Source organism: Schistocerca serialis, unplaced genomic scaffold, assembly GCF_023864345.2.
Source record: "Schistocerca serialis cubense isolate TAMUIC-IGC-003099 unplaced genomic scaffold, iqSchSeri2.2 HiC_scaffold_1362, whole genome shotgun sequence".
NCBI lineage: Eukaryota > Metazoa > Arthropoda > Insecta > Orthoptera > Acrididae > Schistocerca > Schistocerca serialis.
In genome coordinates, this window is record NW_026047583.1 from 32051961 (window position 1) to 32073169 (window position 21209).

Here is a 21209-nt window from a genome sequence, read left to right on the forward strand (position 1 = left end):
TGTAAAAGGTGGTGTTCTGGAACTACTAACTCATATCTGTATATTTAAAAAATAAAAATAAAATCTCATAAATATTCAACATGTAGCCATATTTACAAACTTTACAAATTAATTTGCTGTTTCAATGTGAAATGACTCGTTCCACATCATTACAATTTATCGTGCAGAATGATCTGTGGAACATGAAACTCACCAACACTCTCACCCAGGAATTTACCCAGATAGGAGAACATAGTATCTTTCGCCTCCTGTGTAACCTCCATAACTTGACAGATTTTTTTCCCCACCATTCCTGTGCTGCAAGAAAAGAAGCAATAGTTTTTAAACATTCATAATTAAAACTTTTAGTTCTCAAAACAGATTGCTGTGGTGGAAGCACTAAGAAAGGGCCATGTTGTGATAGAACTAATAGACAATCTTTCTGTGTCAAGAAATGTTTGTGATGGATTTTATTCATGTCTTCATTCACAAGCTATGGCATTATGATTGCCAAAACTTTTTGGGACAGTATTTGCAAGCAGTTCTTTCCTTTGCACAGACTATTTCATTATAAAATCTCAAGCTAGCACCCATTGTCATAACTAAATCCTCCATCATTTCAATTTTCTCTTTATATGTCCACAGGGTATAGGCCATTTCCACTCTAGAAATACAGCGATTGCAGGGATAAGGAACACATGCCACTCTAGTCATCACTGTTACTTTACGGTGTAATGGAAGCAGGATATCCTTGCTAGCAACCCTTTGAGGGTGTTCAGGGTGTATACGACCCGGGAGATCCGGGAAAAACCCGGGAATTTTTTCATCCGGGAGAAAACCGGGAAACAACCCGGGATATTTTTAGAATTCCGGGAATTTTTCATTGTTTTAGTTTTCAGTTAAATTTTTGTAATTTTGACTGGTAAGAACCGATACTCTAACAAAGGATATTACTGTATCCCGCTACTGCAGAATAATACTTCAACAATATAACATAAACGAGAGAAAAAAACGAAAATACTTAAATTGCAAAGGAAATGCGCCATGTACAACGACGACAAACAGTGCTCATGCAAGCGTCTGCCAATTGAAAATGTGTCAAAGGCTTTAGGAAGACTATGCAGTGCTTCATGACAACAAATTGCCTCCAATGAGCGTGAAGTCGCTACTGTTTACATTCGATTTGTTTTAGCAACTACGCGTGGGCTCATGCGTATGCGCAGTTGAGTCACGTTTGAGTAGTAGATTCTCCCGCTTCTGGCTACATGAATGTGGCTGTTGGCTGTGCAAGCAGCTAGATGCTACCTGGAAAAGGGGGCGCCAAATTCATATTCTTGAGGAAAAAAAAAAAACTTGTTTCACAAAGCGCCTAACATCCAGCGCACGTTTGTCTATCGATTATTCACATGATTTTGAACTCATTTTAAGTTGATTTCTAAATGAATCATAAGTTGACTTTTGAATATTACGGTATATTAATATTTTTTACTTATGGACCGTCTGACAGCAACTGAATAAAACACAATTTTAGTGCCATACGCATTTCGCCTTTATTTTCTGCAAGGCATCATCAGTGGCAGGTTGCGTGGACAATTTCCTACATATTACGCTCCTGTTGCATTTTTGGTGTTGTTCTTCTTCTTATGAACGCCAATTTGCGGTTTTTTTCCCCATTCCACAACACTATGCACTGAACGCTTGTTTTAAAGCAGGAAATTGTCCACGCAACCTGCCATTGATGATGCCTTGCAGAAAATAAAGGCGAAACGCGTATGGCACTAAAATTGTGTTTTATTCAGTTGCTGTCAGACGGACCATAAGTAAAAATTATTAATATACCGTAATATTACACACAACTGAGGAAGACAGGACTATAAAAGTTGAAGATGACTTTTGGATGCATGCATAGTGTACGTGATGTCTCTGAAGGAGAATCCTCGTCGCATCTAGAAATAAACTTTCCGCAGACAAAAGGGGACGGGGCTATACGAACTGAGGGAGTAAAGCCGAACGGATGAATGCCAATCGCTGTCTGATTATGTGGTTGATTGGGTTTGCGAATGATCAGCATTGTTTTTATAATTACTAGCGAAATCCATAGATTCAAACTACCAGAATGGAAATAAACGACTAACAGGAATAACAGGTAAGAAAGATTACTTATTATCTTCTCGGTGTATCCAAGAAAATGAAATTTTGACAGAAAATTTTTGGCCAGATCGCTATACTAGTAAGGACCAGTAGTACAGTCTCCGGCTAGCAGCTGCTTAAGTTCTGTTTTGGAAGTAATGAGGAACATGTCTTGTACGAACACGTAATAACACCTAACCGCAAAATTATCGCGGGATAACTAAACCTTTGATTCTGGCAGGGTTGGGGAAGTTAATCGGCGAACAAATTTTGACAATGGCAGGTATAGATACAGAATTGGTGATGACAAGATTGTTTGTCAGAACGGGGAAGGAGAAGAAACGGGGACATGACACAAATTATGGAAGAATAAGACGCTTCCAAATTTATATAAAAATTTTGTAGCACTTCTTTTCGATCTCGTGCTTGAGACACTGGCACGTGTGAATGAAATGTAAAACAATTCCCTAACATAAAGCTTTTTGCTTGTAGTAGGCCTAATAGGCATTTGATATTGGTACTTCGTGAATTATATTATGTTGTGTTATAAAAATGGCCATTTGTGCCAAAGCAGTCTCGTTTATTTGGTGTGTGTTACAAAATTGCTGCCATATTAGAAAGGCCTATTTTGTTTTATGTAATAGACAGTGACAAAATAGACGTAATCGGATCGAGAAACCACACCAGTCTTGGGTATTATTTGTATTAACAGCTTTTTCAATATTAGATAACGACATTTCGATTTTTCATGTAGCAAATCGTTTGACGAACTTTGATGAGGTAATAGATTCTGTAGCAGAAAGGAAGGCACGCCATGTAAAGCTGTAGCAAGATTAGAGAGAAAAATGGTAGGAGTTGAGGTTTGAAGAAATGTGTAATTTCTTGCTTATCTCTTGTCAGTAGTGGTTTTATATATCCTATATTTAATTTTATGTCACACAAAATAGCAAGTTATTAAGTAATAGGCAATGAAGAGTTCAGATTTTCTGAAGAGTTCTCTCGATTACAAATAATCCCATCCGCTATTAATTGCGAGATTTTTTTTGAAGAGGGCCAGGCTGTCAAACCGGGCGACTGGGAGCAAGAGAGGCACCAAAGGACATTACAATTCCCACTGTCCTGAATATATTTTGGACGTGCGGTAGAAAAATGCTTTATGAAGAGGCGTGGCACTGCACTTTGGCATACTTAAGACCAAACAATATGTCTTACATTTCCGCGAATACATAAGTTTTATGTTTCAGACTTTTCAGAAAGATGTGCACTACAAGATGAACATAGGGTCTGTTTTGAAAATCCGATTTTTTTTAGTGTTGACCCGGTTCGAAAATGTCATAGATCCGGGGCTCTTGCGCAGAGCAGTCTTGCGTTATAGTGGGAAGTCTCCACATGAACCGTGTTAACATTTTGCTGTCTTCCCCTTCGTTTACTCTGACGTCAAATGAAAACAAAACGTATATCTCTGGCCGGGAGCTATCAAGTGAATTAAAACACATTCACATAATTACGAAAGGCTAAATTATGTCATTAGTTTCATATTTTATTTTATTTCCACCTTTCTGACAGTCAAGCATTAATCGCCTTGAGGAACAATGACGTTATTTTTGTCTGTTTGCTAAAGATATTTGACTTTCGTTAACCTTTTCCGCAGAGGCAGTCAAGTATTTGAAACGAAATGTTTGATTCCACAGTACTGGCTAGTTTCAATTGTTCGCTGCATTTCAAGTGCACGTTTTCATTTTCTAGCACGTTTGGCATTATGCCATATTAAAGAACCAAACATGATATAATACAGTACTGGTGCTCCAAGAAAATTTACATTCCGAAAACCACACTGAAACGGTTAATATCAGGCCGAGGTCTACTTCATTGGGAATCCGGACATAATGAATGTGCACATTTTAATAAATTCCGATGCTCTTGCAGTATCCTCTGATCTCTTGTTTCTTTTATGATATAATGTATGATCTTTAAATGTTTTACACGCACGTACGTACGGGCTTCCTACGTCACGATAGCTACCCAGGCGCGGTGTCGCCTGTTATCTGCGCTCTCTGGCAACTGCTGAAACGAACCAATTTCTAACAGGTCGCGGGAAAATATTGCGAATAGTGGTCTGAAAAGCGTTACTTTCAAAGTAAATATCCTTTTACGTAAGTTGAACTATGAGCAAGAATGTACCATGAATTTATTAAATCACAGAGCGTTTGACTCTCATTTAAAAATCAACTCTTTGATGACGAGCCATTTAGAAGAATTTCGAACGCTGAAGATCAGACATTTATGTCATTATTAAAAATTTTACTGGCACATTTGTGTGATATTTCTTAAAAGAGTAACACGTGCAAAAACGATCAACAGTATATGCGAAAGCTTAGCTTCTCTTGCAGCCTGGGAACACTATTATATGTGAAAGCTTTGTTTTTCTTGTAGCAACACTATGTATATTAATATAAACTATTAACTTTCCCTGTTTGTGTGTTCGTGCTACTTAACAGTGATGTTGCTGTTGGTTGACTACATCAATCAATCATCACGTGTCCTAGGCTCTGAATATCCGCTGTCATCGGCCGGCGAGATCACGTGATATGAGCTACGAACGGCTTACAAAAGCGCATCGAAATCTCGATTTCAATGATTCGGAAAGTAACATGCGGTGTTTGGTAGAATTTCAATGTATACTTTCGTAATACGAAAATACACAGCGTACATGTTGCTGCACATCAAAGATATTTCCAAAACGTGTCTTTTTCCCTGAGTTTCGTTTTCTAAAGTGCAGGGAAATTGTACACCCGTGTATAAAACCATAACCATTCAAATGATTGATAAGGAAAAATATACTGTCACCTGGGAGAAAGTGTATTTTTAACAGGGAAATCCTTGTCCACGTATACACCCTGGTGTTGCACTTCACCCGTCATGCTAAAAGCACTTCCAGCAAAGAAAATGCTTGAGGCTGGGTGATGCGAGGCAGTGTCACCTTGTACAGGGCTGCACTAAGCCAAAAGAGAAGAGGGGGCATACATGATTGGAGATTGAGCGAGTTTGACACTCTAGGTTTGTATGAGAGGTTCAATCTCCAGTTTTTGCTTTGACCATGGGAATTGTATTTTGAGCAGTTCTCAGTGTCAAAAGGCATTCTTAGCTATTTTGGACTAAATGAGATGGCACTGCTGTTGGAACAATTGACAACATTTATGAGGACAGTGGTTCACATCACCATCTGGTTATCCAAGTTTAACTTTTCTGTGTTTTCACTTAGGGCAAATATCGGGATGATTCTTTGGAAAAGGAGACAGCCAATTTCCTTCCTCCAACTCGCGACAATGTTCAATCTTAGTATTCCTTCCTTAGGAAAGTTGGCGTCTTTTACAAATCTTTTGGTGATGAGTCTTGCATAAGTTTTCCTAAAACAATATCGTTTGCATTCTGTAAATCTTATTGTGGGTTAAGTTTTGTCCCCGGATATTCATAGCTTTCGAGAAGAGAGAGAGAGAGACCACCAAATTCACAGTTTGACATGAGACTGGCACAAATTACTGGGAGGTAGTGGAGTATTTGCAAGCACCCCTGGGTAACACTGGATTCGAATTCAATTCAATGACAGTTCAAACCTGTGTCTGGCCATCCACATTTAGGTTTTCCATGATTTCTCTAAATCAGTCCTGGCAAATATTGGGATGGTCCCTTTCAAAGGGCACGGCCGATTTCCTTCCTCACCCTTAACACCATCCGAGCTTGTGCTCTGCCTCTAATGGCCTTGATGTTGAGGGGATGTTAAACTCAAATCTTCCTTGCTTCCTTCATGTCTTCCTTCCTGTATCATGCAATGACCAGCACAAATTATACATGGTGGTAATGGAGTATTTGCAAGAAAGCCAGGTCATACAACTTTACTTGTCTGTTTCAGGTTGTTGCTAGGAGACATGATCTAAAATTGATAGTTACCTCAGCTACTATGGATGCTACAAAATTTTCTACATTTTTTGGTAATGTCCCAACATTCACGATTCCGGGAAGAACATTTCCTGTGGAAATTTTCTTCAGCAAAAACCCAGTGGAAGATTATGTTGATGCTGCTGTGAAGCAAGCTCTACAGATTCATCTGCAGCCAAACGAAGGTATCAGTATCAAACAAAAATTATTGGAGGTATTAATTCTTCATCTGATGTATTGTTACCTTGTAAAAGTATATTGTTTGAAAATCATTAAATGGCCATTCTAAATATTTCACATTCTCACTTTTTAACAGGAGATATCCTCATTTTTATGCCTGGGCAGGAGGATATTGAGGTAACATGTGAAGTTCTTGCTGAGAGACTTGGGGAAATAGATAATGCTCCTCAGCTTTCTGTTCTTCCAATTTATTCACAACTGCCATCAGATCTGCAAGCAAAGATCTTCCAGAGATCACCAGAAGGACTCAGGAAGTGTGTTGTTGCAACCAATATTGCAGAAACTTCACTGACAGGTAAAGAAACATGGAAAACCTCTTCTTAGTTCACTCTCCTGCTCTCATTAGTTCACTCTCGTTAGTTCACTTTCTTGCCCTTTGTTACCCATTTTGCTCTCACTTTTTAAGGTTTCCCTAATGCTGTTTACTAACGTAATGTGAAATATTTTCAGATCTCACCATCTGAGCATGGCTTGAGTAAACTGTTGTTTTAATCATAAAATATATAAACAGAATTCTTAACTTAAACTAGAACCTGCTGTGACACTAAGTAATAGAAAGTTTTCACTATTCAGTGAAATATTCGTGGGTTTAGAGTCGTAACAATGTATCTGCAAAATGTGTGTTTTGAGATAAAGGCAAAAGGAATTTTGCAACCGTGGAAATGCTATCATTGTTACTACTAACTTCATGGCACTGATAATTGTGATACATCATGGTTGTTAGTGTGTGTTTATGCTTATTCAAAAATTTTGTCAACTTCAGCATTAAGTACTAAATAACAAAAAGATAGGCATAGTTATGGATCCGTTAGACACCTTGGTGCTGTGGGCAGTACATCTGATGTTGTAGAAGTAACAATAACATGGAATACTTACTCCTTTAAAAATTCTTAACAGTTTGTTGTAGAGATTTATACATGTTTTATAGTGCTTCAAAAATTAGATAGCTCATAATTATATTGCCATTTGACTTAAAACAACACAGAGTAATCAACATGAGACAATATATGAGAAACAAAAGATAATTATTGTATGTATTTGTAAAGATACCAGTGAAACACTACAGAATGTATTGAGAGTTCACTATCAGCCTTTGTTGCTGGCTGATAATTAGGATGCTTTAAGGAGTCATCAGATTACGGATCCACATCTGAAACACCAGCAGTGTTCAACAATTTTTTAGCATCTTCACGTGTCATAGAACTGCTTTCTATAATACATGTGTCATTTTCTGCAATAAAATTGCAATGTTCCATGCAAGCATATGGTTTTAACTTGCAATTGTGTACATCCTGCATAAATATCTAAATTTAGTTAATATGATAATGGCTTATTTACAGTGAGTAATGAAAAATAACTTACCACAGCCTGCAAAAGTATTGCTTTCGGATGATTAAAGCGCATTGAGGAAGGTAAATGAACTTTAATTTCCTTCCGTAGTACACTTTTGATTGAAAAGATTATGGATTTCTCCTCCTCTGAAAAACATGTATAATGCACAACAGCAAAGCCTAAATGATAAAAGTAACAGTTGTTTAATGTATTCCATATAGCACAACTATGGGCAAGTACTGTCGTTAACAATATTGCAAGTATTATGTTGAGAGAGAGAGAGAGAGAGAGAGAGAGAGAGAGAGAGAGAGAGAGAGAGTGTGTGTGTGTGTGTGTGTGTGTGTGTGTACACTGCTGTTGCATATGTCATAGTACTGCAAAGGACCCAAAATGGTGTAAAAGACAATAAGCTACTGTGGCATGGAGTATTAAAGTAAATTTGTGGATACATTACACACTGTCTGTGGAACTGTTGAAGACAGGTCCTCCACTGTGTTGGCGTTCAGTAGATTGGTTTTCCAAGGCAGTGGTGAAGGAAATAAGTCAAAATGACCAATTTTGTCGATGTAGCGTCATGACTCTAAACCCTTGTCTATGGTATTAGATCCTAGTGACAGTCACTATTACATGCACAATGTTATCCTTTGTGTGTTGTAATTATTGTAATAGGTAGTAGCCAATTTAGAACATTAGTTCATCATGTAGTATCCTTATTCATAACTTTAAACTTAAATTTATCCATGTGTTATGGAATGTCTTGAGATCAGTGACTGTATTACAAAATTTATAATTATTTTTTGTGGTTAAGTCGCTTTTTACTGGTGTTTATTAGCATGGCATGTTTTGGCAGCATAATCAGGTGCTTTACATTTGTGTGTACACTAATTTTTAATTCAAGGTTTTTCTGAAACATGGTGAAGTCTGTTTGTCGGATGTTGTGGTGAGATTATGTACTGAAATGAGGTGATTTAAATGAACAATTTACGTAAGGTACACACTGAAATAAACTAATCTTTCTGTACATAACTCCTCACTGGTACAACCAGAAAATTGACCTCATAACACTTCAAAAGAATGTACAGTATTAAAAATTAACATCCATGTAACTGTGAAGTGCCAGATGATGCCATCATGATGCTAAAATGTGTGACACTAGTAAATATTTGTAAAGTATGACTAAAAGAAAAAAGCTATTTTTTTAATTTGTATATCTACATCTACATGGATACTCTGCAAATCACATTTAAGTGCCTGGAAGAGGGTTCATCGAACCACCTTCACAAGTCTCTATTATTTCAATCTCGTAAACCGCGCGGAAAGAATGAACCCTTATATCTTTCCGTACGACCTCTGATTTTCCCTTATTTTATCGTGATGTTCATTTCTCCCTATGTAGGTCAGTGTCAACAAAATATTTTCGCATTCAGAGGAGAAAGTTGGTGATTGGAATTTCATAAGAAGATTCCTTCGCAACGAAAAATGCCTTTCTTTTAATGATTTCCAGTCCAAATCCTGCATCATTTCTGTGACACTCTCTCCCATATTTCGTGATAATACAAAACTTGCTGCCTTTCTTTGAACTTTTTCAATGTACTCCGTCAGTCCTATCTGGTAAGGATCCCTCACCGCGCAGCAGTATTTCTAAAAGAGGGCGGACAAGCGTAGTGTACTCAGTCTCCTTAGTAGGTCTGTTACATTTTCTAAGTGTCCTGCGAATAAAGCGCAGCCTTTGGTTAGCCTTCCCCACAACATTTTCTATGCGTTCATTCCAATGTAAGTTGTTCGTAATTGTAATACCTAGGTATTTAGTTGAATTTATGGCTTTTAGATTAGACTGATTTATAGTCTAACCGAAGTTTAACGAGTTCCTTTTAGCACTCATGTGGATGACCTCACATTTTCGTTATTTAGGGTCAACTGCCACTTTTCGCACCATTCAGATATTTTTTCTAATCATTTTACAGTTTGTTTTGATCTTCTGATGACTTTATTAGTCAATAAATGACAGTGTCATATATATATAAGGAACAGCAAAGGGCCTATAACATTACCTTGGGGAACGCTTGATATCACTTCTGTTTTACTCGATGACTTTCCGTCAATTACTACAAACTGTGACCTCTCTGACAGGAAATCACAAATCCAGTCACATAACTGAGACGATATTCCATATGCACGCAATTTCACTACGAGCTGTTTGTGTGGTACAGTGTCAAAAGCTTTCCAGAAATTCAGGAATACGGAATCGATACGAAATCCCTTGTCAATAGCACTCAGCACTTCATGTGAATAAAGAGCTAGTTGTGTTTCACAGGAATGATGTTTTCTAAACCCATGTTGACTGTGTGTCAATAGACCATTTCCTTTGAGGTAATTCATAATGTTCGAACACAATATATGTTCAAAAATCCTGCTGCATATCGACGTTAACAACATGGGCGTGTAATGTAGTGGATTACTCCTACTACCTTTCTTAAATATTGGTGTGACCTGTGCAACTTTCCAGTCTTGAGGTAGACATCTTTCGTCGAGCGAACAGTTGTATGTGATTGTTAAGTATGAAGCTACTGCATCAGCATACTCGGAAAGGAACCTAATTGGTATACAGTCTGGACCAGAAGACTCGCTTTTATTAAGTGATTTGAGTTGCTTCACTACTCCGAGGATAATTACTTCTACATTACTCATGTTGGCAGCTGTTATTGATTCAAATTCTGAAATATTTACTTCATCTTCTTTTGTGAAGGCATTTCGGAAGGCTGTGTTTAGTAACTCCGCTTTGGCAGCACTGTCTTCGATAGTATCTCCATTGCTATCATGCAGAGAAGGCATTGATTGTTTCATGCTGTTAACATACTTCACATACAACCAGAATCTCTTTGGATTTTCTGCCAGGTTTCGAGACAAAGTTTCGTTGTGGAAACTGTTATAAACATCTCGCATTGAACTCCACGCTAAATTTTGAGCTTCTGTAAAGGATTGCAATCTTGGGGATTTTGCATCTGTTTAAATGTGGCATGTTTGTTTTGTTGTTTCTGCAACAGTGTTCTAACCCGTTTTGTATACCAAGAAGGGTCAGCTCCGTTATTTGTTAATTTATTTGGTATAAATCTCTCGATTGCTGCCAATACTATTTCTTTGAATTTAAGCCACATCTGGTCTACACTTATATTATTAATTTGGAATGAGTGGAGATTGTCTCTCAGGAAGATGTCAAGTGAATTTTTATCTGCTTTTTTGAGTAGGTATATTTTTCGCTTATTTTCCAAGGATTTGGGGATTACAATATTCAATCTCGCTACGACAACCCTGTGTTCACTAATCCCAATATTGGTTTTGATGCTTGTTATTAACTCAGGATTATTTGTTGCTAACAGGTCAAGTGTGTTTTCACAACCGTTTACTATTCGCGTGGCCTCATGAACTAACTGCTCGAAACAATTTTCAGAGAATGCTTTTAGCACAATTTCGGATGGTATTTCATGCGTACCTCGGGAATTAAACATGTATTTTCGCCAACATATGGAGGGTAAATTAAAGTCACCACCAACTATTATCGTATGAGTCAGGTACGTGTTTGAAATCAGACACAAGTTTTCTTTGAACCTTTCAACAACTGTATCATCTGAACTGGGAGGTCAGTAAAAGGATCCAATTATTATTTTATTCTGGTTGCCAACAATGACCTCTGCCCATACTAACTCACAGGAAGTATCTACTTCAATTTTGTGACAAGTTAAACTACTTGTGACAGCAACAAACACGCCACCACTAACCGTGTTTAGCCTATCTTTTCGGAACATGGTTAGGTTCTTTGCAAAAATTTCGGCTGAGCTTATATCCGGCTTTAACCAGCTTTCAGTGCCTATAACGATTTGAGCATCAGTGCTTTCTATTAGCACTTTGAGCCCTGGTAATTTCCCAACACAGCTACGACAATTTACAACTGATTCCTGTATCTACGTTCTTCCTGTGTTTAGCCTGCATCCTTTGTGACTGAAGCCCTTCTTGTGTTTTTCCGAGACCCTCTAACCTAAAAAACCGCCCAGTTACATGTAAATTTACCAAATTTATTGATAATCTTGATTGCTGCAACAGCAATTTTTTCTAGCCATTTTAAGAGCCATTTCAGAAGCTGCACCTCTGATGTGTTTAATCCATATATGCTCTAAATGATACTGTCATAACCTTGTATAGTAATTTCTCTCTCTCTCTCTCTCTCTCTCTCTCTCTCTCTCTCTCTCACACACACACACACACACACACACACACACACACACACACACACACACACACGACTACAGTCTCCAGCAGCTGAGTGTGAATGAATGTGTGTGTATGTTTCCTTTTCTGAAGAAGGCTGTGGCCAAAAGCCCATATGTAAGTGTGTCTTTGTTGTGCCTGTCTGCAACTCGACATGTCATCTCTGCGGTGAATAGCAATCTATCTTTTTCTTACATTGCTAATCTTAAGATTAATTAGCTTAGCCTGTCTGCTTGTCGTTGACACTGTTTTGCCCACCTACCTGTAAATTTTTTTTATTTTTATTTATTTACTAATCAAGTTCTGTGGGACCATGTGAGTCAGAAGTGCTCAGTCATGGAACGAGTCCATACATAGTTTGCCAAATGCGAATTAGAAGATGTATAAACAAAAGAATTAATAAAACATGAAAAAACTTGAAGGAGAGTAATGAGTAAATAATTTGTTACAGAGAAAAGTTCTGAACTAATGTGAGGGAGGAATGTGACACAAGAAATCCTTCAGTGTCAGTTTAAATACTTGTGATTTATCACTTAACTTTTTCAGTTCCACTGGAAGCCTGTTGAAAATGAAACTTGCTGAATAGTGCACAACTTTTTGTACAATGTTTAAGAAAGTTTTATCCAAGTGCATACCATTTCTCCATCCAGTGTTTACTGAATGAATGTTGCTGTTCCTTCAGAACGAGTCAGTATCATCAACAACAATGATGGAACATATGTACAGGCACGACACAGAATTGTAAGACACTTGAACAGTAGCCTACTTGAAGTTCATGAATTAACATCACAACTCAGCCCATCCACCCTTTCGTTCTTGGTAACTCCACAGAGTTACTCCAAAATATTACACCATACAGGTACAAGAGTAAAAATAAGCAAAGTAAACAAGCCTTTGAGTTTCAGTATCAGAGATAGTGCAGACTATTCTTATATTGAATATATCAGCATTCAGATTATGCACAATATCCTCAATTAGATGCTTCCACTAAAGCTTTCCACCTACCCTCAGCCCTAAGAATTTAAAATAGCCATCTTGGCTGACTTTTTGACCATCTTGGGCCACAAAAATTTTACTTTTGCAAGTGTTCCATGTCAGAAACCGTATGCCTTGCATTTTAGCGTTAATCTGTTCTCTAAAAGCCGTGTGCTGATGTTACCAACTACCCTGCACCACAGTGCCTTCAACAGTACACAGAAAGAGGAACCACCTCATTCCTTTGGAGTTTTGATTATCCGTGTAGTCTTGCTAACTGTTGACACACTGTGAATAGTCACCTGACAGTGAACTCAGGCTCCAGGCAAATTATGAGTTATTGAAGTAGTAAATAAAAATATGTAGTACATAATAAATACATATACCTCCAGTGTAGTAAATAATGATTACGTAGTCGTCTTTCCACATTGATCATATCAAGTTTTTAAGTCTTGACTGTGAAAAATATAAAGAAAATTATTTGATTTTCATGAGTGTACTAACCATTTGGTTTCTGGAATACAATAAGTATTTTATTAAGCAATCATTTACAATAAAATTGTCAGGGAAGAGTCTACAGCACACCATATTGGCATTCTGGCATGTCTCTTTGCGTTTAACCAGGTACCTATTATGCATGAGGATTTTTTTGTTTTCACATCTTCACTTTTATGTTTTGTTTGTTTTGCAGTGGATGGAATAATGTATGTGGTAGATTCAGGTTACTGCAAACTGAAAGTCTACAATCCCCGTATTGGTATGGATGCTCTACAAATATATCCTATTAGCCAGGCCAATGCCAATCAGCGATCAGGCCGGGCGGGAAGAACAGGCCCAGGCCAATGCTTCAGGTAACTTACTACCAGACATTCATACGCAATTATGATCGTGTATGCGGGTCATTCTAAAAGTAAAATCTCCAATTTGTTTTTTTGTGTTGACTTGGTTGCTGATTGTGTTATAACTGATGGTGAACCTTTCTGCTAATATTGTATTAGTGTTTTTGTCATAATACTAGTAGTAGCTGTAGTGTTTCAGAATTTCATCTGTTGTACAAATCCATTAAAAAAAATGCAAGTAGATCACAAAATTCCTCACAGAAACACAACTCGAGACATAGTTATTCACAAACGTTTCCCAATGATGTATCGAGAAGATACAGCAGATGTGAGTACTTTAAGGAAATGGATGTATGTAAAATGCAATGTTCCTGGTATTGCCTATCAGATATTACAGTGAAAAGCATCTTTACATCCTGCTGAATGTCAGATTTAATGCTTTACATAAGACATTTTTGTCCCAAAGTTTGTTTGTTCTTGATCTCAACCGAACGAGGTGGCGCAGGGGTTAGCACACTGGTTCCTTTGAAAGAGCATTTCCGACTTCCTTCCCCCATCCTTCCCCAACCTGATGGGACTGATGACCTTGCTGTTTAGTGCCCTCCATCAAATCAACCAACTAATCAGTTTTGATGACTTAACCACCTGCAGTTAGATGATGTCCATAAAAAATGGTGTGATTCTTTTCGATAATCCAGAACCTGGAGGACCCATTCCAGGGCACCACGAAATTATGCTAACTAACCTAAAAGATGAAATTTTGAGACTGAGGAGAGAAGAGTTTTTCTCACGCAGCACAATTCTGCTGGGCTACAGATCAGACTCACTGCTGTGAAGTGTATTGCAAAATGTTGATGGACTGTTCTACCACATCCACTATATAGACCAGCTTAATGTCTTGTAGGGAAGTGGACAATACCCGCAAAGTTGAATTGCATGTCAGTGATTAAGTGGAAAAGCTACTGTCAAAAGCTGTCTCATTACTTTGATTCTGTTATGTTCATTCCATCTCAAGTCGTTTTTGTGAGAAAGGAGGGTGGAGGAAACAACCTCCATGATAACTGTGGCAGTTTCCATTGTTAAAACTAATGATGATTCTTATTTTGTTAAAGTTGTCACTATTAAATTGGATAGACGTTTATTGATCTTGAGGATTAAACATCACATAATAATTTTCACTTCACTATGTACTGTAATTTGCAACTGCCTTTGTCTTATGATACAATCAATTCCGGACGTAAAATAGTCCCCCAATTGGATCTCTGGGCAAGGACTAGTCAGGAGTACGTCATTATCAGGAGAAAGAAAACTGGCATTCTACGGATCAGTGTGTGGAGTGTCAGACCTCAGGTAGGTTAGAAAATTTAAAAAGGGAAACGGACAGCTTAAAGTTATATATAGTGGGAATTGGTGAGGTTCTGTAGTAGGAGGAACAAGACTTCTGGTCAGGTGAGTACAGGGTTATAAATACAAAATCAAATAGTGGTAATGCAGGAGTTGGTGTAATAATGAATAAAAAAAAATAGGAACATGGATAAGCTACTATGAACAGCATAATGAACGTATTATTGTAGCCAAGATAGTCACAAAGCTCATGCATATCACAGTAGTACAAGTTTATATGCCGACTAGCTCCGCAGATGATGAAGAGATTGATGTATTATGTGATAAAAGAAATGATTTAGATAGTTACGGAAGAAAGAAATCAAATAGCCATGTGGGACTGGAATTCGATAGAAGGAAAAGTAGTAGGAGAATACGGATGGGTGGGTAAAGAATGAAAGAGGAAGCCCCCTAGTAGAATTCTGCACAGAGCATAACCTAATCATAACTAACACTTGGTTTAAGATCCATGAAAGAAGGTTGTATACATGGAAGAGGTCTGGAGACACTGGGTTTCAGATAGATTATATAATGGTAAAATAGATTGAGGAACCAGACTTTAAATTGTAAGACATTTCCAGGGGCAGATGTGAACTCTGGACACAGTTTATTGGTTATGAACTGTAGATTAAACCTGAAGAAATTGCAAAAAGATAGTAATTTAAGGAGATGGGATCTGGATAAACTGAAAGAACCAGAGGTTATAGAGAGTTTCAGAGAGAGCATTAGGGAACAATTGACAAGAACAGGGGAAAGAAATACTGTAGATGAAGAATAGGTAGCCTTGAGAGATGAAATAGTGGAGGCACCAGAAGATCAAGTACGGAAAAAGGCGACAGCTAGTAGAAATCTTTGGGTAACAGACGAGATATTGAACTTAATTGATGAAAGGAGAGAATATAAAAATGAAGCAGGCAAAAAGGATACAAACATCTCAAAAATGAGATTGACAGAAGTGCAAAATGGCTAAGCAGGGATGGCTAGAAGACAAACGCGATTGATGTTCTGGCATATATGGGTAAGATAGATACTGCGTACAGGAAAATTGAAGAGAACTGTGGAGAAAAGAGAACCACTTGTATGAATATCAAGAGCTCAGATGGAAAACCAGTCCTAAGCAAAGAAGGGTAAGCAGAAAGGTGGAAGGTGTATATAGAGGGTCTATACAAGGGCAGTGTGCTTGAGGGCAATATTATGGAAATAGAAGAGGCTGTGGATGAAGATGAGATGTAAGATATGATATTGCATGAAGAATTTTACAGAGCACTGAAAGACCTGAGTCGAAACAAGGCCCCAGGAGTAGACACCATTCCATTAGAACTACTGATAGCCTCAGAAGAGCCAGCCATGACAAAACTCTACTATCTGGTGAGCAGGGTGTGCGAGACAGGTAAAGTACCCTCAGAATTTAAGAAGAATATAATAATTCTAATCCCAAAGAAATCATATGTTGACAGGTGTGAAAATTATCGAACTGTCAGTTTAATAAGTCACGGCTACAAAATACTAGCATGAATTCTTTACATACAAATGGAGAAACTGGTAGACTCTGCCCTTGGGGCAGATCAGTTTGGATTCTGTAGAAATGTTGGAACACGTGAGGCAATACTGACCCTATGACTTATCTTAGAAGATAGATTAAGGAAAGGCAAACCTATGTTTCTAGCATTTGTTGGCTTAGAGAAAGTTTTTGACAATGTTGACTGGAATACTCTCTTTCAAATTCTGAAGGGAGCGAAAGGCTATTTACAATTTGTACAGAAACCAGATGGCAGTTATAAGAGTTGAGGGACATGAAAGGGAAGCAGTAATTGGGAAGGGAGTGAGACAGGGTTATAGCCTATCCCCAATGTTATTCAATCTGTATATTGAGCAAGCAGTAAAGGAAACAAAAGAAAAATTTGAAGTAGGAATTAAAATCCATGGAGAAGAAATAAAAAACTTTGAGGTTTACTGATGACATTGTAATTCTGTCAGATACAGCAAAGGACCGGGAAGAGTAATTGAACGGAATGGACAGTGTCTTGATAGGAGGATATAAGATGAACATCAACAAAAGCAAAATGAGGATAATAGAATGTAGTTGAATGAAATCAGGTAATGCCAAGGGAATTAGATTAGGGAAAGGGACACTTAAAGTAGTAGATGAGTTTTGCTGTTTGAGGAGCAAAATAACTGATGGTGGTCAAAGTAGAGACAATATAAAATGTAGACTGGCTATGGCAAGGAAAGCATTTCTGAAGAAGAGAAATTTGTTAACGTCAAGTATAAATTTAAGTATCAGGAAAAACATTCTTAAGGTATTTGTATGGAAGTGAAACATGGATGCTAAATAGTTCAGACAAGAAGAGAATAGAAACTTCTGAAATGTGGTGCTACAGAAGTATTCTGAAGATTGGATGGGTAGATCACGTAACTAATGAGGAGGTACTGAATAGAATTGGGGAAAAGAGGAATTTCTGGCACAATTTGACTAGAAGAAGAGATCTTTTGGTAGGACACGTTCTGAGGCATCAAGGGATCATCAATTTAGTACTGGATGGAAGCGTGGAGGGTAAAAATTGTAGAGGGAGACCAAGAGATGAATACACTAAGCAGATTCAGAAGGATGTAGTTTGCAGTTGTTACTCACACATGAAGAAGCTTACACAGGATAGAGTAACATGGAGAGCTGCATCCAACCAGTCTCTGGACTGAAGACTGTCACCACCACCACCGCCACCACAACAACAACAACAACAACAACAACAATCAATGTTCATAAATGAAGTTGTTCAGGTTAAAGAGATTGTTCTTTACTTGACCAAACAATTTGCCAAATAGCTAACTGGTTTGATCCTGTGCACTGTTATTTTATTTTATTTTATTTTATTTTATTTTTTTGTTCTTGGTCTTGTACAGACCTGTTTGAAATATTTCGTAGCTTATTGTCTGACAACCAAAAATGTCATGTAGATTTATATGTGGAGGAAGAATATTAGACAGTATAATCATTTTCAGAGAGATATTGATATTTTGTTTCATTTGGCAGGCACCCAGTAGTTATTAAAGAATAGTTGTACCAGTCAGTACAGTGAATAATTGATAAGCCATGACTTGCAAGCATGCCCCATTAATTTCAAGGGTATACTTAAAATTATTTTTATATTTGTTCCACCTATAATGTTTGACATTGAAACAGCAGTACATACAGAGAAATAATTCATTTACATATGATATAACAGTATGTCATTTCATCAAATCATATTACAGACTTGTATAGTGACCTGTATATTCTCAATTATATTTATATGGATAAGTATGCTATCTTCACTGTAACTTAAGGAGTCTCTGATTTATGTTTATTAGTAAATATCACTCTCATCAAGGAAAGCTATCCTTAGCTTCACCTTCTACTGCCTTATATCTCTGTCGGCCAGGGTGGCCAAGCGGTTCTAGGCGCTACAGTCTGGAACCGCGCAACCGCTGCGGTCACAGGTTCGAATCCTGCTTTGGGCATGGGTGTGTGTGATGTCCTTAGGTTAGTTAGGTTTAAGTAGTACTAAGTTCTAGGGGACTGATGACCTCAGAAGTTATGTCCCATAGTGCTCAGAGCCTTTTATTTTTTATTTTTTTTATGCGTTATATCTAAAATTAAGGGCAGAATGGCAACTATTAAATACACATCAGTCTTGAACAGGCCATGAAAAAAATGTCACTACTGGTAGTCCTTTGTTAACATGCATAGCACTGTAGAACAGCCCAAAATCTGGAAAATTCTGGCACTCACCACATCTACAAAATAACTTGTCCATCCTTATGCAAAATCTACCCCAACCTCTTGCCATATGCACTATATCCCTATAAAATACACAGGTGCTACATCTCTCTTGTGCATCCAGTCACCACATCCTCTTCCAGTCCTGTAACAGATATGTTCCACTCCATTAGGCACAAAGCCACATATGTAAGCAGTCACTCTGGGATGATAACGGCATTGAAACAGAGGGTGACACACGTCAAGCTGAAATACTAAACACCTTCTTCCAAAGCTGTTTCACAGAGGAAGACCGCACTGCAGTTCCTTCTCTAAATCCTCGCACAAACGAAAAAATGGCTGACATCGAAATAAGTGTCCAAGGAATGGAAAAGCAACTGAAATCACTCAACAGAGGAAAGTCCACTGGACCTGATGGGATACCAATTCGATTCTACACAGAGTACGAGAAAGAACTTGCCCCCCTTCTAACAGCCGTGTACCGCAAGTCTCTAGAGGAACGGAAGGTTCCAAATGATCGGAAAAGAGCACAGGTAGTCCCAGTCTTCAAGAAGGGTCATCGAACAGATGCGCAAAACTATATCTCTGACATCGATATGTTGTAGAATTTTAGAACATGTTTTCTGCTCGCATATCATGTCACTTCTGGAAACGCAGAATCTACTCTGTAGGAATCAACATGGATTCCGGAAACAGTGATCGTGTGAGACCCAACTCGCTTTATTTGTTCATGAGACCCAGAAAATATTAGATACAGGCTCCCAGGTAGATGCCATTTTCCTTGACCTCCAGAAGGCATTCGATAAAGTTCCGCACTGTCGCCTGATAAACGAAGTAAGAGCCTACGGAATATCAGACCAGCTGTGTGGCTGGATTGAATAGTTTTGAGCAAACAGAACACAGCATGTTGTTCTCATTGGAGAGACGACTACAGACGTTAAAGTAACCTCTGGTGTGCCACAGGGGAGTGTTATGGAACCATTGCTTTTCACAATATATATAAATGACCTAGTAGATAGTGTCGGAAGTTCCATGCCGATTTTCGCGGATGATGCTGTAGTATACAGAGAAGTTGCAGCATTAGAAAATTGCAGCGAAATGCAGGGAGATCTGCAGCGGATAGGCACTTGGTGCAGGGAGTGGCAGCTGAATACATAAAAAGAAGGATCCTTTATTGTATGATTATATGATAGCGGAATAAACACTGGTAGCAGTTACTTCTGTAAAATATCTGGGAGTATGCGTATGGAACGATTCGAAGTGGAATGATCATATAAAATGAATTGTTGGTAAGGCGGGTGCCAGGTTGAGATTAATTGGGAGAGTCTTTAGAAAATGTAGTCCATCAACAAAGGAGGTGGCTTACAAAACACTCGTTCGACCTATACTTGAGTATTGCTCATCAGTGTGGTATCCATACCAGGTCGGATTGACAGAGGAGATAGAGAAGATCCAAAGAAGAGCGGCACGTTTCGTCAAAGGGTTATTTGGTAAGTGTGATAGCGTTACGGAGATGGTTAGCAAACTCAAGTGGCAGAGTCTGCCAGAGAGGCGCTCTGCATCACAGTGTAGCTTGCTGTTCAGGTTTCGAGAGGTTGCGTTTCTGGATGAGGTATCGAATATATTGCTTCCCCCTACTTATACCTCCAGAGGAGATCACGAATGTAAAATTAAAGACATTCGAGCACACACTGAGGCTTTCTGGTAATCGTTCTTCCCGCGAACCATACGTGACTGGAACAAGAAAGGGAGGCCATGACAGTGGCACGTAAAGTGCCCTCTGCCACACTCCTTTGGGTGGCTTGCAGAGTATAAATGTAGATGTAGATGTAGAAAGTGATTAAGTAGAGTGAAGACTTATCCTGTCACTCTCAACCAGTCTGGTGTGGCAATAAAAGGAAAGCTGAAGTTTTATACTTCGTGTTTTAGAAATCATTCACACAGGAGGATCATACAGACATAACATTGTTTGACTGCCATTCAGACTCCCACATGAGGGACATAGTAATGGGCATTCCTGGTGTAGAAGAGCAAGTGAAAGAGTTAAAAACCAAATGAGTCAACATGTCCAGAATTCGAATTCAGTTTTTCTGAGACTACTCTGCAGCATTGATCTGTTACTTAGCTTCCATTTATTCCAAATGTCTCAACCAGTGTGAAGTCTCAAGCAACTGGGAAAAAGTGCGGGTCACTCCTGTATAAAAGAAAGGTAAAAGAATGGACCCGCATAATTACAGGCCAGTATCCTTCAAATCAGTTTGCTGCATAATTGTTGAACACATTCTGAGCCAAATATAATAAATTTCCTTGAGACAGATAAGCTTCTGCCCACAGATCAGCAAGGATTTGGAAAGCATCACTCATGCAAATCTCAG

The 21209-nt window shown here is 38.2% G+C and overlaps 1 protein-coding gene across 1 annotated transcript in view; it reads left to right on the plus strand.

The window, feature by feature from the left end:
- Positions 1–21209, plus strand: part of LOC126440349 (pre-mRNA-splicing factor ATP-dependent RNA helicase PRP16-like) — a 183608-nt gene that overhangs the window by 101681 nt on the left and 60718 nt on the right. Inside the window, exons 12-14 of the mRNA XM_050090637.1 lie at positions 6020–6230; positions 6362–6580; positions 13547–13706. Of these exons, the coding sequence (XP_049946594.1) occupies positions 6020–6230; positions 6362–6580; positions 13547–13706 (590 nt within the window). The remainder of the gene's footprint in view (positions 1–6019; positions 6231–6361; positions 6581–13546; positions 13707–21209) is intronic.